Consider the following 19,980-nt stretch of genomic DNA (forward strand, 5'->3'; position numbering starts at 1 on the left):
TTGACAGGAAGCAGCCGCTCGCACGAGCGGCTGCTTCCTGATTAATTAGCCTGCAGCCGGCGACGCAGAACTGCGTCGCTGGTCCTGCAGCTGCCACTTTGCCGACGCACGTTATGAGTGTGCGGTCGGCAAGTGGTTAAAGCGGATCCAAGATGAAAAAATGAACTATAACAAGTAACTCTATATATCTTATCTAAAGTTCAGATAGTATACACAGCAAATCTAGCTGCAAACAGTTTCAGCAGTATATGATTATTTCTTCATGTGATACGAGTGGCCATGTTCTGCTTGTAATCATTACACACAGGCAAGCTGATCTGCATCTCCAGCCCTCAGCCTGTGAAAACTTCACTCCCCTCTCCAACTCCCTCCTCCCCTCTGCCTCTGAAATTTCTGGCTAGTAACACCTCCTCCTGCCCAGACTGAGCTCCCACAAGCCCTTGCTACATGAGTCTCAGAATGCCTAGGCACTGGAGAAGCTGTGGGCGAGGCTTGTTTAGTTTCTAGGGAATTATGGTATTAAAACCATAAAGGCTCTTTCACATTAGGGCAGATTTTCTGCGTTTCAACGCAAGGGGTAAAGTTTGCATTACCCAAGGTGAAATGAAAGTCCATAGACTTTCATTTTAGCTTTCACATATAACGCAGCCTTTTTGTGCGTTGCGTTACACTGCACCCAGGCGCAGTTTTTCGGCCGACGCTAGCTTTATGCGTTACAATGTTAGTCAATGTAAAACGCACACTATGCCCGTTTTTAAACCGTTAACGCAGGCAATCAGTCCCAGAATGCAACAGAGGAACAATGTAGAAAGTTGAAAACTAAAAAAAAAAAATTACCTGCGTTTTCCTATGTGCTGTAACGCATTGAAAACTGATTAAAAACGCACACTCACTGCAGTGCAACGCATATCATACAACAAAACGTATGCTTTGAGCTTTCTCCAACGGCTTGAGGAATGCCCTATAAAGTATATGTAAGGAACACAAGTATGCGATGAGTAAAAATGTATCTCGGATCCACTTTAAGGCCAGTTTCTATACCTGGAAGGTGGAGGCTGGTATTACTGTGATGGAGAACTCCACACTTTTTCTTTTGGTTACACTTTTCAAACCAGAACGAAGGAAGTTTCTGCTCCATGGTAACAGAACCAATAGGTGCGGACAAGTGCGTGAACAGCTGTATCAGCTAACAGGCTGTTTTGAGATTTGCAGCACCAGCAGGGACGGATCTAGGGGGGGGCGAGCGGGTCTCTTGCCCCAGGCGCAGTTTGTTGAATTCTTAAAAAGGCGCCAAAACTGGATAGGGAAAGGCAGTTTAGGCGCCAAAACCTGACCTTGCCCCAGGCGCAATTTGGTCTAGATCCGTCCCTGAGCACCAGTACCCATAGCCAATAAATTTCACCTTAATATAGTGAATCATGGTTTAGTGTGCCGTGGTAATTTACGGGCAGATAACTGCCTCTTTACTGAACTTAATGCATCGATTTAAGTGAAGCAGTCGTCAGCGGTAGGCTGGGTAACCAGAGCTCATCTTAGCTGAGCGTGGAATTTGGCTTTTATCATTTCCAGATCACCCTGTATGAAGTGAAAAGTACGGGGGCAGCTCTGTAGGTATGTGGGTGTTTCTTCTGGGATGAGGCAGCGGAAGTCTTATTAAACCTTTCTTCATTCTTCCAGCCGAACAGCTCTGTGCCTGACCCCAGCACCGTGTAATATTTAATGAGCAGCTCTAATCTCCTCTGCAAGTTTCCACTGGTTGGCGCTGAAAAGAATTTGTCTTTTGTCTTTGAAGGTCTGGTGCAGCCAAGTAATCTGCTTCATTTCAATTCATCTTGAAATTCCCAAAGGGGGAATCCGGGGGTTAGAGTTCAAGTTGTACTTTGTGATGTGCAGAACGCTTTGCAGCCGGCTCGCAGGTACAGGCAGACACATTTTAACACCATTGCAGGACTCGGATAAGTTAAAATCATCCAGAAGAGACATGTGGAGGTTGTTGCAGGTCCTGGAAGAATGAACATTTCTAACATTTATTTTGCATTAACATTTGCATCAGGCGCAGAGATTACAGGTGCAGCATGTTTGCACTGTGTTTACACGAACAGCAGAGTAGGAGGAGAAGCGAGTGGAGAGTGAGGTGAAGAGGTCATCATTGGGGAAAAGCAGCTTGTTGTGCTGTGTGAGGAGTCTGACAGTGAGTGAGGAGGGGGGAGGGGGGAGAGCAGCAGTGTTTCATTTGACTTGCACAGCAAAAGGGAGGAGGTGGCATTGCTGTCTTGACTTGCAGCCTCTGAGGATTGCCGACTCCTGATGGGCCAGTGTCGTCTGTGTATGCGCAGGTGTTTGCTCACATCACTGAAAGCGTACTGCTCCAGCACAGTAGTACTGCGCCAGTGCAGTACACTCCCGATGTTGTGTGCATGCGCAGTAGATGCCGACCCATCAGGGGTCGACGATCCTAAGAGCCTGCAGAGGACCAGAGCTGCGGCGAGGGACACAAATGACTCCTAGGGGCTGGAAGAAACCTTGGGTAAGTAAAACTACATTTATTTAGTGGCCTTGGAAGTCCTTTAAAGAGCCCTGTTATTTTGTTTTCCTAACAATTTAAAGGAACACTATTGTGAACAATTTTAAAATGCATGTGTATGCATATGCTTAACATGTACATTGATTCCTGAGTAACATGCACCATAAATTATTGTTTTCCTATCTTGCTGTCACTCACAGTAGAAAGTACAAATCAGACAGGTTTTGGAATAGTCCATCACCTTATGGGGGGGGGGGTGCCTTTATTTTCAAAAGCATTTACTGAATGGCAGTTGCTCAGTCCTACTGCCAAAATAGAATGGAAGCAAGAAGGGAGACTGGTATCCGTATATAAATCGTTTCCACGGAGTGCTTTTGTAGAGAGTAAAGGACATACTGAAAAATCCCCATGAGGAGATGGGCTAGTCCAGTGATCTGCAAACTTGGCTCACCAGCTGTTAAGGAACTACAAGTACCACAATGCATTGCAGGAGTCTGACAGCCGCAGTGATCATTCCTAAGGGATCTTTCACATTAGACAACGCGTGCAGGAGCCTTTCTCCTGCACGCGTTGTCTGCCTGCGGCGTGTCATCGGGTATCAGCGGCGGTAGCTGGTAATTAAACCCGACGGAAAACGCCGGCTCGCGGGTGCGTTAGATGAAAAACTGCGCCCGGGTGCGTCGGAACCGCAACGCATCGTAACGCAGCGTCGGGTGTGAAAGGTAAAATCTTACCTTGGCTAATGCTGCCGTTTGCGTTAACGCACAAAATCTGCCCTAATGTGAAAGAGCCCTAATTAACAGCTGGAGAGCCAAGTTTGCAGATCGTTGTCTTTCAGGTCTGTCTGATTTGTACAGCTTACTGTAAGCAACAGCAACATGGGAGAATAGTAATGTATGGTGCATTTTACTCTGGAAGAAATGTACTCAGTAAATATACAGTATATGTTAAAGTTTACCATTTTTTACAATAGTGATCATTTAATTAGATTTGCATTTTAGATTTTTAGTGCATCCGTTTTCATAAGTTTTTCTTTGTGCAAAATGCAAAATATTTAGTACAGCTCTCCATTGGTGTCCATCCAAATCAAAGCTCTCTTTCTCCCCTTGACTAGGGGTGTGGCGGGGGCGTGATCATGGGTGTGGCAGGGGCGTAGCTTAAGGTGTCCCTCTTTCATATCTCAAAAAGTTGGAAGGTATGCTCATGCTCCCAACTGACTGCTTATACGAAGGTAAATTTTACTTCCTGCTTTGTGCAGAATTCTGGGTAAGAAATGAACCACTAACAGAACAAGAAATAATATTGAAGTGTGAAGTGATGTACGCAAAGTTGTATGCTGCTGCAGTCATTTCTGTTACTGATTTTTATATAATCTCCTGATATGCTAAACAGCTTCCTAAAGAAGGGAGAAGTTGGAGCTGTTACATCACACAACACCAAAAAGCTGAACAACTGCCAATTCTTAGCTGCTGTTTAACTGGTTCAGCTGCTAAAATTATTTATTTATTCATTGATGGCAACCTTTCCCTTTTGGGTGGGGCTAGTTAGTATGAGGGTAGGCCTGATGGTGCCCCTCCAATGACTGCTAATTACTTCCCTACTCCTATCTCCTTCTTACGCATTGATCTAAGACTTCTCAAGAGCTACCCCAGTTATCTGGAATTCCTTCTCTCAACCTTCCGACCTTTAACACATTTAAAAAAGCCCTCAAAATCCATCTCTTCATACTCACAAATCTTTACTCTCTGTCTTTTCTCTGTCTCTCAACCATCACTAATCAGGCACAGTTCCATTTTCTCTACATGTTGTATATTTCAGCCTTCAAGAACCCCATCTTCTATCTAGATGTTAAACTGGATTGGGCAGGTCCTGAGCTCCTTAAGTGTAAAAGTCTGTCTAGTTTATGTTTTGCATGCAGGTTTGTTATCTCCTGTTGCTATTTATTGTGCATAGCTTTGTGATACATTGGTGCTTTATAAACAAAAGATAATAATTGCCACCATCATCATCATCATCTTTATATAGAGCCAGCGTATTTACATTTACAGTGATATAATAATGACACATTACAAACAAGGGCAAAACAGATAATATACAGTCTTTCAGCAAAAACAAGAGAGAGGCGCATAGCAGAAATACCAAGGTGATAAATAACAACACCATGATACTAGAGAAGAGAGGTCCCTTCCCCTACCAGCATACAGGCTAAGGATTGAAGGGTTGGAACATATAGTAACAGAAGAGTGCTGTATATAAGGCAACAAGGGACGTCTTGCCAGTGTACACGAATATGAGACTAAGCCAGATCTATAGCTACATAATTTCTTATTCACACTTCCAACATAGTGCACAACCAACTGCACAACATGACCAACTGCACAACAAGTTTTTTGCATGACAAGTACGTATACACACCAACCAACTAAACAACCAACTCACTTAAATACTGTGCATGCAAGCGAAATGACAAACTGCACAACACATCTGCATTCAAAGACAACAAAGTTGTTCAAATAACTTGTACACACGTGGCCAACCTGCAAGCTAGTTGTGCAGGTTGATCTGCCAGATGGATCTGGCAAACAACCTGTTATCAGTTGTTCATCTAGCTGTTTGCTAGCCATACACACGCCCAACTGTCTTCCAACAGACCAAGTTTAGATGGGCAGATTGTTCTGAGGCGTGTACGAGCCTGGTTACATTATAAACTGACCCAAAGAGGTGATTTTTTGGTGGTATTTGTGGTATTTGAAGATCTGATTGGGGTTTTCCTAGAGTAGATAATATGCTTGTGACTAATCCTGAATGTGGGTCTGTAATGGAGTTGACAAGAGTGGACAATAGGAGAAGTTTATTTCCAAAGCAGAGGTTATGATTGAAATGGAATATGGGAATTCGGGTAACGCTCATACAAACGTCCAACTTAATGCACAACCAACCACACATCAAGTTGTTTCCCTGACAAGTACGTACACACACGCCAACCAACTCACTTAAATACTATGGGCTTAATTCACTAAGAGAAATAGCTTGCCTTATCAGAGTTAACATGCCTTATCAGAGTTGACACACCTTATCAGAGTATCATTGCGAGAGCTACAAACGTATGCCTGCTAATTGGCAATGACAAGAGCTCCACTCATCTTGCCCTGAACCCCTGCGGGTCCAATCACTTTAAAGGACTTACGAGGCAAAATAGTGAAAAAAAGTTAAATACCTGCATGAAATATCAATGCACGGGGGAGGCGCATGCGCGGCGCGCAGGAAGACGGACGCAGCTTCATGTAGCTCCGCTCCAGCACAGCTCGTATAGCCGCAACGCGGGGTATTTAGCCCTCATCTTGAGCACAGATCATCAGCCTCGACCCCCGCTCTCGCCGGTGTATGCCAGGGCGGAAGAAAACCGGCCCTTCACAGAGCCAGAAGTCAGTTTCAGACTATTTCCTTAGGCCGCGTGACACAATGACGCACCAAGATGGCCGCGGCTCTCCTACAGGCTCACAGGACTCAACCTCAGACACAGGCCCCGACTGGACCAGCTCCAAACCAGAGCGAAGCAGATCATTGACGAAGCAAGATCTTGAGGAGAGCCTGGAGCAGATGTACAGAAAGCTCGCAGGTAAATTTCAATCTGAACTGCGTAGAGTTGAAACCACATTATCACAGGAGATAGCCTCACTGGGCAGCCGCACAGACATTTTAGAGACTAAGCATGATAACTTGTTAGCCGCACATAAAGAGCTCCGTGTTGAGCACGATAATCTGAGAGAGTCAGTGGACACGTTACAATTACAGTCCGAAGATCTGGACAACCGAAACCGTAGAAACAATCTGCGGATACGCGGGCTCCCAGAATCATACCAGGAAATTATCCCACCAGTGCTGGCAATCTTTACCTCTTTGCTGCCGGACCTACCTGATACGGCTTTCACCTGCGATAGAATTCACCGGGCACTGAGGGCCCAACCAGGGCCAGAACAACCGCCCAGAGATATCATTTTATGTTTAAAGGATTTCTTGATAAAAGAACAGATCATCAAAGCAGCCAGAACCTCCACGGAGATCCGGCATGAAGATCACGTTATCCAGATATTCCAGGACATTTCGCCCATAACATTGGAAAAACGCAAAAATATGAAGCACATTACATCAGCTTTAATGAAAGCCCAAATTAAATACCGCTGGGGGTTCCCATTTAAACTCATAGTATTACATAATGGTCTAACTTATGTGGCGCAGACACCCAATGAGGGACTTAAGCTTGTACGTAAACTTGGATTGCAATGTTCCACACCTATCTCCTCTCCAGCCAAGCAAGGAAGACGTCCTCTTTCTCCTATCTGGTCTCGGAAAGGCCCTCAGCACACTAAATCGCCTCCACGGTCTGCTGAAACAACCTGAACGGTGTACATTTTTATTTAAATAAGATGGTATTTGCTCTGACCTAAGGGAATAGGTTTTTTCTTTTTCTATTTTAGTGACCGGAGCTTAACTTTTCTTCCGCCTTCTTATGCTAACTTTAGTTCACAATTTGGCATAGCCATGCGGCTGCTGTTGGGCTGTGCACAGTGCACTGCCTCCCCCCTCAGTTCCCTGCTAGTAGTGGGACTGTTGTACCACAGGACTCTCCCCTACCAAATATGATTGGGGTTATCACCTGCGGACCTACTTGTTTATTTTTATTCATGTCTGCATTTATAGGATTTATGTTTAGTTTTTTGTGTTCTTGCTCCCTCCTGAACCAGGTTCGAAACTCCATCATTGCATGCATTAACCAGACCTCTTGTGATAGAGAAATTTATTATTACTACAGTTGTATAGTCTTATTGACTCCCAATATGGTATTCCCCCAGGTTAGCTTGGATGGGGTAGTAGGGTGCGGGATGGTATGGCAGCGCCTCTCGGCTATTTTGATAGTGTATCATCAAAAGCGTATTCTCTCTTATAATATCCAATGCCCCTATGTTTGATAAGCCATAACACGCAAGGCTTTAATTCGCCCTCTAAGCGTAAGAAAGCATTCAAACAGTACAAGCAGCTGAAAGCTGATGTCATATTTTTACAAGAAACACATTTTGCAACTAGTAATACCCCAAAATTTTTGGATAGAGCCTATCAACGGGCATACTTCACATCCTTCACAAATAAGACGAGAGGCGTTGCCGTGCTATTGCGTAATGGTATCTCATTTGAGGCCAAAAAAGTATATAAGGATCCAGAAAGTCGTTTCCTAATTCTGCAGGGAACTTTGGAAGGCAAAGAAGTCACACTTTGCAATTTATATGCACCCCACACATCTCAGGCAACTTTCTTTAAGAATGTTTTCACCCGCTTAGAACCGTATCTTTCTAACCACTTAATAATTTCAGGTGACTTTAACTGTGTAAATAACCCATTGACAGATAGAAGCACAGCAACTGAAAACAGCAGGGTCTTTCCTAAATATTTGAACTACGCAATTAGAACTCATCAGTTGGTGGATGCGTGGAGGGCATACAATATGGGGGACAGGAGTTATTCATATTACTCACACCCTCAAAATACGTATGCAAGATTGGATTATTGCTTTCTGTCTCCCATACTGCTTGCTGGCTCTAGCTCCGCAAACATTAATACATGTGTTTGGTCTGACCATCAGATAATCTCGGTTGTACTAAAAGAAATTGGAACCCCTTTTATACCAGAAAATTGGAGAATTAATGAACTTCTCTTACAGGACCCTTGTATAATAAGTGAAATACAACAAGTTCTAGAGGAATACTTTACCATTAATGATAATGGGGAAGTTTCCTCCGGCACTCTGTGGGCAGCACATAAAACTGTTATAAGAGGTAAGCTTATACAGATGGCAGCTAAAAAGAAAAAAGAGAAACTGAGTTCTATACTGAATCTTACAAAAGAACTAGACCATTTATATAGAATCCACTCCTCTACCACTGATCAGGCTACCCTACTTCTCATTAGAGAAAAGAGACACTCTCTAAACCAGTTGCTGTCAGAGGCGGCTGAAAAGGCTCTTAGGTTTTCTAAGGCCAAATTCCTACTGTATGGCAATGCCTCAAGTACAATGTTTGCAAGAAAATTACAGCAATTTTATAAACCGCCCCATCTGTATAAGCTTCAGAACAAAAAAGGTTCACTAGAAATTATCCCAGATAAAGTTATGGAAATCTTTGAGGATTACTATAGGAATCTCTTTACTGCCCCTCATAGACCCACTGATGAGAGAATAGACGACTGGCTAAACTCTTTGCCGATCCCCTGCCTATCAGCAGATCAGCTGGCTAGTATTAATGACCCGATTACATCTAAAGAGATTGAGGATGTAATTTCCTCATTGAAGAATGGCAAGGCCCCAGGGCCAGATGGCTTTACTAGTAGGTACTACAAGAAATTCGCTCAAATACTTACCCCACATTTACGTACCCTTTATAACAATATACTGAATGGTCAGAAATTCCCGGTGGAACTCACCAATGCATTTGTTTCGCTAATCCCAAAACCTAATCTCGATCACACACTTCCACAGAATTTCCGACCAATTTCATTGTTGAATAACGATGTGAAGCTTTTCTCAAAGATAATGGCCAATCGTCTATCCTCAATAATCACAAAATTAATATCACCCGCCCAATCTGGGTTTATCCCCACACGTCAAACAACAGATAACACCAGATTGGCATGTAACATCCTACAGGACTCCAAACTATTCAACCAACGATTTTTATTATTAAGTCTTGACTTGCATAAAGCATTTGACTCAGTCCTTTGGCCCTATTTAATTAGAGTACTATTAAAGATGGGTATTAGCGGCCCTTTTTTAAGTGCTGTACTGGCCCTATATGATAGCCCCCAAACAAGGTTACGGATTCCAGGGGCCCTTTCTAAACAGATCTCAATTGGCCGTGGAACGAGACAGGGGTGCCCCCTCTCTCCCCTTTTGTTTGCAATGGCGATGGAACCTTTATCTCTGGCCATTCAAACAAACTCAGATATCAAAGGCTACATTAAACAAGACAAAGAATACAAAATCAGCTTATACGCAGATGATGCCTTGCTCTTCTTATCACAACCAATCACCTCTATGCCAACCCTTTTTCAAATACTGGATCAATTTAGCAACCTCTCTGGCCTAAAAGTAAACACCTCAAAGTCCCAGGCACTCCCAGTAAATTTACCACCTCAAGCAGTAAAACTATATCAAGCTAACTTTGACTTTAAGTGGGCCACCACAAGTATCTCATATCTTGGTATAAGATTAACCGCTTCCTACGACTCGTTAATTAAGGCTAATTACCTCCCCCTATTGAAATCTACCACGCACACCCTAGAGGAATGGTCACGTTACCAGATCTCATGGCTAGGGAAATCTACTGCTCTAAAAATGGTCATCTTACCCCGCATTCTTTATTACTTTAGGGCTCTACCTATTAACCCAGGACGCTCTTTAATAATAAAATTTCAAAAACAGTTTACCAAATTTGTTTGGGACTCCAAACCGGCCCGCTTTAAAAATATAAACCTATATAGATCCCAGTCAGATGGTGGGATAGGCCTCCCAAATCTTTGGTATTATTTTCTCGCAGCCAGATTTGCTCAAATGTTGCCCTGGTTTTCTACAGCTTCAGATATACCTTGGGTGCAGTTTGAAGCAGACTCGGTCTGCCCATATAATTTAGCCTCTATACCCGCTTTCCAACTTAAGATGAAAGCCTCTATCCAAAGCCTAAACCTTATAGTACTTGAAAATTTTGTGCTTTGGCACTTATATAGAGATAGTATGAAGCTTTGCTCTCCCAAGCCTCCGCGATTATCTTTTATAGGTCATCCCGAATTCCCTCCAGCCCTACAAGATCATTCCCAATTTGATTGGTGGATATCGAACATGATGACTACCTCCAACCGTTTTTGGTTGGCGGATAAGTTTATCTCTTTTCAGACCTTACAGTTTGGCAGAGATTTACCCACACAAGAATATTTTAGGTATAGACAAATACGCCACTTTTTCTTGAAACATTCTAGTCCATTCGGACCTCTAAATTGCACTTTTTACGAGCATATGTACTTATCCTCTGCCCCTACAACTGGAGCCATCTCCAGATTATATTTACACATGATTGCTCACTCACATTTAAATAAAACCAAAGGAATGGAGGAGTGGGAGGCAGAGCTTAAGATGAAATTTTCCCTAGAAGAATGGCATAAAATTGGAGACAATATGATGTCCTTTACTAAAACCCCCATGATTAGAGACACAATGATTAAGCTTGCCACAAGATGGTACCGAACCCCACAGAAATTGCATAGAATTTTTCCAAGCATTTCCCCACTATGTTTCAGGGGATGTAACCAAGTAGGATCTTACTTGCATTTATTCTGGGAATGCCCAGTGGTGGGTTCTATTTGGGATAAATTTAAAAACAAATTATCTAGAGCTGCTTCAACCTCTATTAATCTAGAACCCCAGCACGTATTACTCCTTAAATATAATGAAAGTGTTCCCAAAAAGTGGAGGAGAATTTACTATGCGGTAATATGTGCAATTTTATGGGCAGTAGCTAGAAATTGGAAATCTCCCTCTATCCCTAATGCGCAAATATTACAAAGAATTGAAGATATTAGATAAGTGGACTTCTTGTATCATACTCTACATGATACCTATCAAGTATTTCATATTAACTGGGAACCTTGGCCTCAAGGGGAATTTCTTGACCATTAGCTTTTGGGCAGCCTTGGGGGACACAATGTCATTATAATGGTGTTATCGGTGATTTTATCTTTCTCAGAGACTGGTTTCATGCACAATTTACCAAAGATACCCTCAGGAGGGGTATATTGATGTTCATTGTTCTTTATTTGATATTCTTATTCTCACTTTGTTCTCTTATAATTAAGCTATGTACTCTCTGGACAATCCGCACATGTAATGTACCCTTTATTGTAGACATAGGCCTTTAAAGGTCAGTTTATTGATGTAAATGTCATTAAGATTCCTTTTTATGACAATAAAATGAAGTGAAAAGAAATATCAATGCACGGAGGACGCCATCCGCGCCCTCCGTGCTATGCTGCCGGGTCCCTGCAGCTCAATGTCCCCCCCGGGCCGGTCCCGACCCCACAGCCCGGGTCGGGCTCTTCTGCCTCTACTAAAATGGCCGCGGCTGCGCAGCCCGCATATGCTCAAGTGCGGTGGCGCAGCTCTAGGGCATCCCCCCGATCCACACTAAGGCCATCTCCTGTTGCGTGGATCGGGGGGAAGGCCCTAGAGCTGCGCAGCCGCACTCGCGCATATGCGGACTGCATGTGGCTCAAACACCTTGAAATGAAGGACGCCACACAAAGGGCTGCAGCAGCAACATGCTGTATTGAAGTTGAGTGATTACAATCATTTACATTATCTTCTGCGTAACCAGTAAAAAGTGAGGTAAAGAAGTTGGATATTAACAGTACGGCTGATGTGGATTGTAAATCCATCGATACATGGGTGCCAATGGTCATCGCACTCCAGGGAAGGAAAGGTGTGAAAACAGAAGAACCTGCCACCTGGGTGGGTGACTAATGCTGGAAGTAGGAGGAGGCACTAACAACAATAATAAAACAAAACTTTAAAACAGTTTAAAAATAGGGTAACTTACCTACCCATCGAAAGACTGAATATGCAAAAATATGCTGTGTTATGACGCACCACTTATTTTTTTAGTATTTACTAAAGTAGCCATAGACAGGATCGATCTTCATCCATTGGCACTGATAACTTTGGTCACATCTGCCAATGATCTGATGACCCTTCCCCTAAATGCCCCCCCCCCCTTCCCCTGCCAATGATCTGATAACCCTTCCCCTAATCCCACCCCCCCCCACACGCCAATTATCTGATTACCCTCCCCCTAACCATCCCCCCATCCCCTCGCGCCTGCCAGTGATCTGGTGAACCTTCCCCTAAACGTCCCACCTCTGCCCCCACAAATGATCTGATGATCCTCCTCCTAGCCCCCCCCCCCACCTAGGATCTAATGATCCTTCTCCTAAAAGCCCCCCACCAATGATCTGATGACTCTTCCCCTAAATGTCCCGCTCACCCCCCCCCCCCCTTCCCCCCGCTACTGATCTTATGATCCTTCCCCTACACGCCTCAGCCTCCTTTTTTTAGCTCGAGTAGACGATAGATGGCTAGTATGATTGTTTAGCTTGGACTATAGTAATATTTGAGATAATCATTCTCCTAACTCCTGCTGCTCTGTTGCTCGGCCATTTGGATGATGATTCCCTCTCTACCCCCAAAATGATGGCTTTCAGGATTGCAAAATGGTTGTTTTGAAGGGAACCCCGGCTGCACCCCCGCTGAAAAGGGATTGGATCTCATATGTTCACAGAAGATTTAGCGTGACTGAAACGAGTACCGGTATATATAAAGCAAAAGTGTCACAAAAATTGTTAAGTCTGGGGATGTTGGATATTAGTTATTATTATTATTTATTATTTAGTACAGAATATATTGTCTTGTCACTTAACTGTCCCTTATAGAGGCTCACAATCTAATCGCTACCATAGTCATATGTCTGTGTATGTATTGTAGTCAAGGGCCAATTTAGGGGAAGCCAATTAACTTATCTGTATGTTTTGGGGTGTGGGAGGAAACTTGAGTGCCCGGAGGAAACCCACACAGACACGGGAAGAACATACAAAGCCCATGCAGATAGTGCCCTGGCTGGGATCCGAATCCGGGAACCCATTTCTACATAACGATAGTGCTAAATACTACACTACCATGCTGGATATCATATTATAAGTTGAAGTTAGATGACTGATGACTAAAGACAGTATAACTACTGCTGCTGCATGCAGAGAACCTCTGGGGAGGGGATGGGAGGGGGTACCAAGACCAACTGTATAGATACAGTGATTGTGAGAGTTGTTTTATTCTACATTATATTGTGTCATGGAACAATGTTGCAGCGTTGTTGTTGCCACTATATGTGTTAATATGTTTTACTGTCTGTAAAACAAAAAGCAATAAAACTATTCTTTCAATTTGTATTATAGTAACTGATGTCAGAAGGTAGCATAATAATAAGAATGATTTGTATAGCGCTTTTCTCCTGGCAGACTCAAAGTGCTTGCAAGGCAGCCACTAGAGCACACTCCGTAGACAGTAGTAGTGTTAGGGAGTTTTGCCCAAGAACTCCTTACTGAATAGGTGCTGGCTTACTGAAATGGGGAGAGCCGAGATTTGAACCCCAGACTCCCACATCAGAGGCAGAGTGAAAACACTTAAATGAAAAGTACATTTTGCCCAAAGTAAAATGTGCTGTAAATTATTCTTGTCCTATGCTGCTGTCACTTACATAAGGTAGTAGAAATTTGACAGAACTGACATGTTTTTGACTAACCCATCTCTTCATGCGGGATTCTCAGGTTTTTGTTTATTTTCAAAAGCACTCAGTCCAGCTGCCAGAACAGTGTGCAAATAGGGGGAGGGGGTAGTGTTGGCAGCATGTTTGTATAGATCATTTTCAGGGAGTGCTTTTGTAAAGACTGTATGAAATACTGAGAATCCCCCATGAAAAGATGGGCTAGTCAAAAACCTGTCAGTTCCATGAGATTTCTACTAACTACTATTAGGGCTCGTTTCCACTAGTGCTGTGCGAATCGCTGGGATTCCACCGCTGACGAAATCGCATGCGGATGCGATTCCGCGTGCGTTTTTGCCACGATTTCGCATGCGATTTCGCATAGGCAGGGTATATGCGAATTTAACCATGTCACTGCCTGGTTCAATTTACATTCGTTTTCATGCGAATTCGCACGCAAAATCGCGGCAAAAAACACATGTGCGTTTTCCCTATCAAATACATAGCCTGCGAATCGCCTGCATTCCTCACACAGGCGAATTCTGCAGGCTCTACCGTGCAGAAAAATCCTGCACAGAAAAACGCTGGAAAAAACTGACAAGTGGGAACAGGGCCATCCACTTGTATTGGCTGTGCGAATCCACATGCAGACAACGCAAGCGGATTCGCTCTAGTGGAAACGGGCCCTAAAACTGAATACTCACCACCCGAAGGGTGCAGCGACGCCCCCTTGATGACGAGGGTTCAGCGTTTCCTCTTCCTGCTTGCGACGGACGTAAATGGGAAGTCAAGCGATACTTTGTGAGGAGCCATCGGGGATCTTAAAGATCCAATCCATTGTGATGGTTGTTATCGGCACCCGTCGCTAAACATAATTCACATGATGGCACGCCTGTACCCACGTCGGAGGAGCGTGGAAATGACCGCTCGTCTCTCAAAATATCGCCGGTCATTGGGAAAATCGCGTGGTGGGTACAGGCCTTAAGTGACAGCAACATAAGAGAAAAGTAATTTATACCTCATTTTACCCTTGAAGAAACATACTTCTTATTTTATATAAGTTTTACTATTTTTTTGTTCTAGTGGTCCTTTGACCATTACACTATTCAGCCACATTACCCTATATCTGAACAGCAGTTCTGTGGGGAACCTATAAAGGAAAATATTCACACAAGGAAGGAGATGTAAAGGTTACAAGAATCACCCTCTGGTAAATATCTCCGTAGCAGTTCCTAATGTGACAACACATGCTGCAGTGTGCCGTAGACTCCCAGCTGATAAAACAGGAGGGGCAGCAATTCTTTCCGCTCTAAATCTGGAAACTCCACTTTTAAAAAAAGACCAAAACAGGACCAACCCAAAACCAATCTTCTTCTTCTCCTTTTTTTTTTTTTTTCCTTCCTTGAACACAATCTCTGCAGCTAAGCACAGCCCACTAAAGTCTGCCTCTGCACCTGGAGCAATGGCATTCAGTTCTCATCGAGAAGGCGTCCTGATTCACTGGCTCGGATCTGAGAAGGAATGCTTTTCCTGAAGGCGTTTGAAGCGAATCTAGACTCTCTTTTTTCTCCCCTTTGTTCGCTTCAGAGCTGATTAAATTTTACTCGTGGAAAAAGCCGTCCAGGTTTGCCGGAGTTGACGTTAGATTTTCTTCTTTTCGCACTGGGGCTGCAGAATGTCCAGGAGCTGTAATGCAAGAAGGAGTTAGAGGCTGGAGAAAAACCCCAGAGTAAGTTTCCTTCTTTTTCAGCAGGTCTGCCTTAGCAAGTCTGCTGATCTAATTTGTATTAGTTAAAGTGAGTATTTGTGGCTTCCTGAACAAAGGCAGCCTTGTGTTGGGTCCACCGTGCCTTTCGCTGGGATCAGCGGCGAGGTACCTCCTCTGTTTGCTTTCCTTCGTCACAGCGGCATTTAAATATTAACCAAACCTGGGCGAGTTTATGGTTAAATGCTTTTTCCTCAGACTTCCCTTCTACGGTTTGCTCTGATTCAAATTACAGCCAAAGCACCACCTGATTACGTTGGGTGTGGAGCTCTGTGGACAGCCTGTGGACGCTCTCCCTCTGTAATTTCAGGGTTTTCTCTGCTTTCTGTGATCATTCATGGTGCACACACCTCATTTTACCTTGTCGTTGGTCTACAGAAGTCTTATTTAACTGTATAATGGTCAGGTGAAAGTGTAAAAGAGGACGTCGGCAGTCTTTACAGCTGTTACAGATATTCGTGGTTTTTGCTTTCAGGAGCATTCAGGACAGATCGTTCCTCAAAGTTTACAACAAAGACCCGGCTCAAGCGTTTAACCACAATCCCAGGGCGGTCAATGGAGACGTAAGGGTGAGTAGCACCTCCTGTGTCTGTTGTATGTAAATATTAAAGTAAAAATAAGCTTATGAGATAAATGATTTTATCTGTCGGACTGATCCTAAATAGAATGTCCCTTTTCCCCTTTAATTCTGGATGAAAATCTAGGTTTGACTTAGATATCACATGGTTGCTGTTTATTTAACTCCCACACAGACACAGAAAAACGCTAACCTGCTACACTTCTCAACACTATGCGGTTATTATAACTGTTTGTATGGCCACACAGAAGTTTTATGACCTCTAATTAGTTTTCAGGAGAGCTGCCTCTGCAGTCTGACTGTTCCCTCTGCAGACATAAAGCTCTGTTTTTTTAATACCTGCATTGAAAATATAAAAAGGGAGCACAGGCAAGTTCTAAGAAGGTTCCTAAGGGAAAATGTTAGATGGATGTATCGGCCTGTTTTCTAGTCAGTTGTTCAGTTCAGGTGTGCCTGATTAGTCGAACTGCTTGTGTGTCTCACGAAGCAGCTTGTGGTCTGTTTGATCATGTGATTGATTTGTAAGGCTCTGATTGGCTTGTCATCATTTAGCCTGCACAGGAAGCAGGGGCAACACATAACCTCTTCCAGCGTATCAGGAGCTTTCACATTTATCACCTGATCAAAGTGATGACATGTTTCTCCAGAAGTTCTGATGCACTCAAATGAGTAACACGACTTTCTGCCCTATGCAGATAATTACTCATGCAGGGAGATATAAATGTGGGAATGGTTTGTTACCCGATAGTATATAGTTGCCAAGGTTACAAGGAAGTGAAAGTTCAATTCACTGTTAGTATTAGAAATTCATTGCTAGCTTTGAACCAGATTGGAAGGACATTTTAGTAACATTAAGTGACAGGCCACTGATGAAGCACTGATATGGTTGTAGAATGTTTTATTAAAAGTGTAACTATTATTTAAAGGGCTATTAGCCAGTAGCACTAATCGGAAGTATATATGTGTTAGTTTTTAGCCAGTCAGTTTAATAGCCAGTCAGCTCACTTTTGTAGTTCCACTTAAGGGGCTTGATTCACTAAACCGTGATTGGGGCATTTTCGCGCAATCGCAAATTTTCATGCACAAAATTAGATTATTTTCCAAAATTTGCGATTGCGCACGAAAACGCTAGCGCGGCCGTGATATGAGTTATCACGGTTTAGTGAGTCAAGCACCAGGTGTGTACACGCTTTTGACTTCTGTCGACTGTCAGGGATGGTGATCCGATCCCCTTGGGGACATGGCTGAGCCAACCAGTACAGATGTTGTGCAGCTGATGATGCCTACTGTAGTTATGTGGGGAGCGGAGAGACATTGGAGCAGCGCGTGCTTAACGTCACGCACCATGTGGGGGAGCGGCGTCTCCAAAGAAGCTGGACATCCGTCAGGGAAGTTAAATTCGCAAGGTGGATCGCTTGCGGGTTGGGGGCTGCCGTACACTTGCTTGATTATCGGCTGTGGCAGTTGTTATCAGCTGCCTCGGCCAACTTTAGTTAAGCGTGTGTATGAGCCTTTAGTCTTGGTTCCCACTTGAGCTGCACCTTCAATGGCCAGCAGGGTCCGCTCTGATGGTTTGTTGTAATCCGGTTGGAGCCTGATGCAGATGCCTTTCCACTATACGCTATATGGCAAGTTCCTCCGCTCTCCAGGAAAAATCGCAGACTGCATGTGTGTATTCCTCTTACTGCAACGGACCCAGTGCACTGACTGACAAGTGTGAACACATCCTAATAATAAATAGGATCTGTTAGACAAAAAATGTCCATTCCGCTCTATAGTGCAAACCGAGCCTTATCCTGATCTGCAAGAGTAATCACAATAACAGCTTGCATAGCAAAGACTGCAGTCACTGATCAGGCTGCGAGAAAGGAGGTGGGCGTGGCAATGCAAATGGGGAGGGGTGAAGTTTCTCTATTCCCCTGCCATGTGTACTAAGGGCACTGCCAGAAAACACAGATGCGCAGAATCCAGATACAGATAAGCAGCTTTGCTTTCCTTTTATCTACTGCAATGGCCTAATATTAGATGTTATTTCTACAAGTTGTGAACTGTGAAAACATTTCACAATATATTAGTGTAGCAACACCTGGGGCCATTTTAAGTATGATGCAGAGTTCCATTTTAAAGCATTCTTGTTCATTATGGAATTATCCTTACCACACAGCAGTAAAGCAAGAATAATTCCTATATTCAAATGCATGCCAGAGCGCCAATAAAATTACCCAATATATGTGTAATATTTAATATTCTCCAGCTAATAAAAAAAAACTTATAATAATAATAATAATAATACAAATAAATGTGTTTATTAGAACTAAACCTAATGTGTTAATATAAGAAAAAATGAATTGAGCCTATAATTTTGAACATTTTCTCAATAGTCTAATGGTCTGAGAGTTTGATTTTGGGGTTCTCATCAGCTTTAAGCCATAAGCATCAAAATTATAACAAATAAAGGCTTGAAATACCTCACTTTGCATGTAATGAGTCTATTTCATATATTAGTTTCACCTTTCAATTTGAATTACTGAAATAAATGGACTTTTGCACCATATTCTAATTTTTTGAGTTTCGCCTGTATGTGAGCTGCCATATTAAAGGAATACTGTAGGGGGGTAGGGGGGAAAAGAGTTGCAGTTACCCGGGGCTTCTAATGGTACCCCACAGACATCCTGTGTCCGCGCAGCCAGTCACTGATGCTCCGGTCCCCACCTCTTGTTCACTTCTAGAATTTCCAACTTTAAAGTCTGAAAAGCACTGCACCTGCGTGGCCGCGCCCGTTCTCCTGCTGACGTCGCCAGGAGTGTATTGTGCAGGCCCAGTACAGTCTGTGCCTGCGTAGTACACTTATGGTGACGTCAGTGAGGGCGTGGCCGCGCAGGCGCAGTGGTTTTTCGGAAATTCCAGAAGTGAACTGGAGGTGTGGAGCATTGGTGAGTGGCTGCGCGGGCACAGGATGTCTGTCGGGGACCATTAGAAGCTCCGGGTAAGTTCAATTCATTTTCCCCCTACCCCCCTAAGGCAAAGGTGGGAGTGACGTGACAGCGGGTACATTTTTTAGTGTTATTAGCAGACAGGAAGTCAGCTGTACATTGAATATACCACTCCCCACTATACTGACTTCATTGTGATAATGTCCTGAGCCTCTGCTCTGTTCTTTTGCTAATGTTTTACATAACTCAGACTAAGATTGCAGCAGCCCTTCGAAGCATAACTACAGACTTCCTATGAAAGTATTGTTGTCGAGGTTTGGCAGCGTCCTCATCGGCATTCTACACGAGTGTTTATTGTCTGTCTTGTCTCATTATGCTGATGCAGGCTTTTGTACTATCCAACATGTCCATTGGGAAATGTTTAACTTATGTGTGCCGCTACGGAATGTGCAGACTAAACTCTCTGCAGTTGTCTCTGGAATGTGACCACAGTCTCTGCACTACCCTGCTTCTGCCCTGCTAACTGTCACAGTGATAGCATCTCCCACTGGATACTTCAAGAGCCTGTGGGGTTGATTTACTAGGGACGGACAACAGTGGAGTAAATGGAGGAACATAAAAGGGAGGTACTTTTGTTGAACTTGGGGTAAAATGTTGGAGCTTTATAAATACAATAAATAATAATAATACTGGATCTGTGTTTATGCATAAAGGGCACCATGGAAATTTTGGCATTGGAAATAGCTGCTAGTAGGATATTGATAAATCTACCACTCTTCAGTGCTAATTCCCATTATGTTAATTCCATAAATGTTATTAATGTTTTACTT

General features: G+C 43.4%; 1 protein-coding gene across 21 annotated transcripts in view; it reads left to right on the plus strand.

The window, feature by feature from the left end:
• The window catches only part of KIAA1217 (KIAA1217 ortholog), a 798,974-nt gene that overhangs the window by 565,577 nt on the left and 213,417 nt on the right, over positions 1-19,980 (plus strand). For 19 of the 21 annotated variants that reach the window (XM_068235624.1, XM_068235630.1, XM_068235626.1 and 16 more), the window contains one exon: positions 16,116-16,209. In XM_068235624.1, the coding sequence (XP_068091725.1) occupies positions 16,116-16,209 (94 nt within the window). Of the gene's footprint in view, positions 1-5,169; positions 5,246-15,332; positions 15,605-16,115; positions 16,210-19,980 lie in introns of those variants that run through there. The other 2 variants (XM_068235637.1, XM_068235636.1) reach the window with 2 other exon arrangements.

This window comes from Hyperolius riggenbachi, chromosome 5, assembly GCF_040937935.1.
Source record: "Hyperolius riggenbachi isolate aHypRig1 chromosome 5, aHypRig1.pri, whole genome shotgun sequence".
Classification (NCBI taxonomy): domain Eukaryota; kingdom Metazoa; phylum Chordata; class Amphibia; order Anura; family Hyperoliidae; genus Hyperolius; species Hyperolius riggenbachi.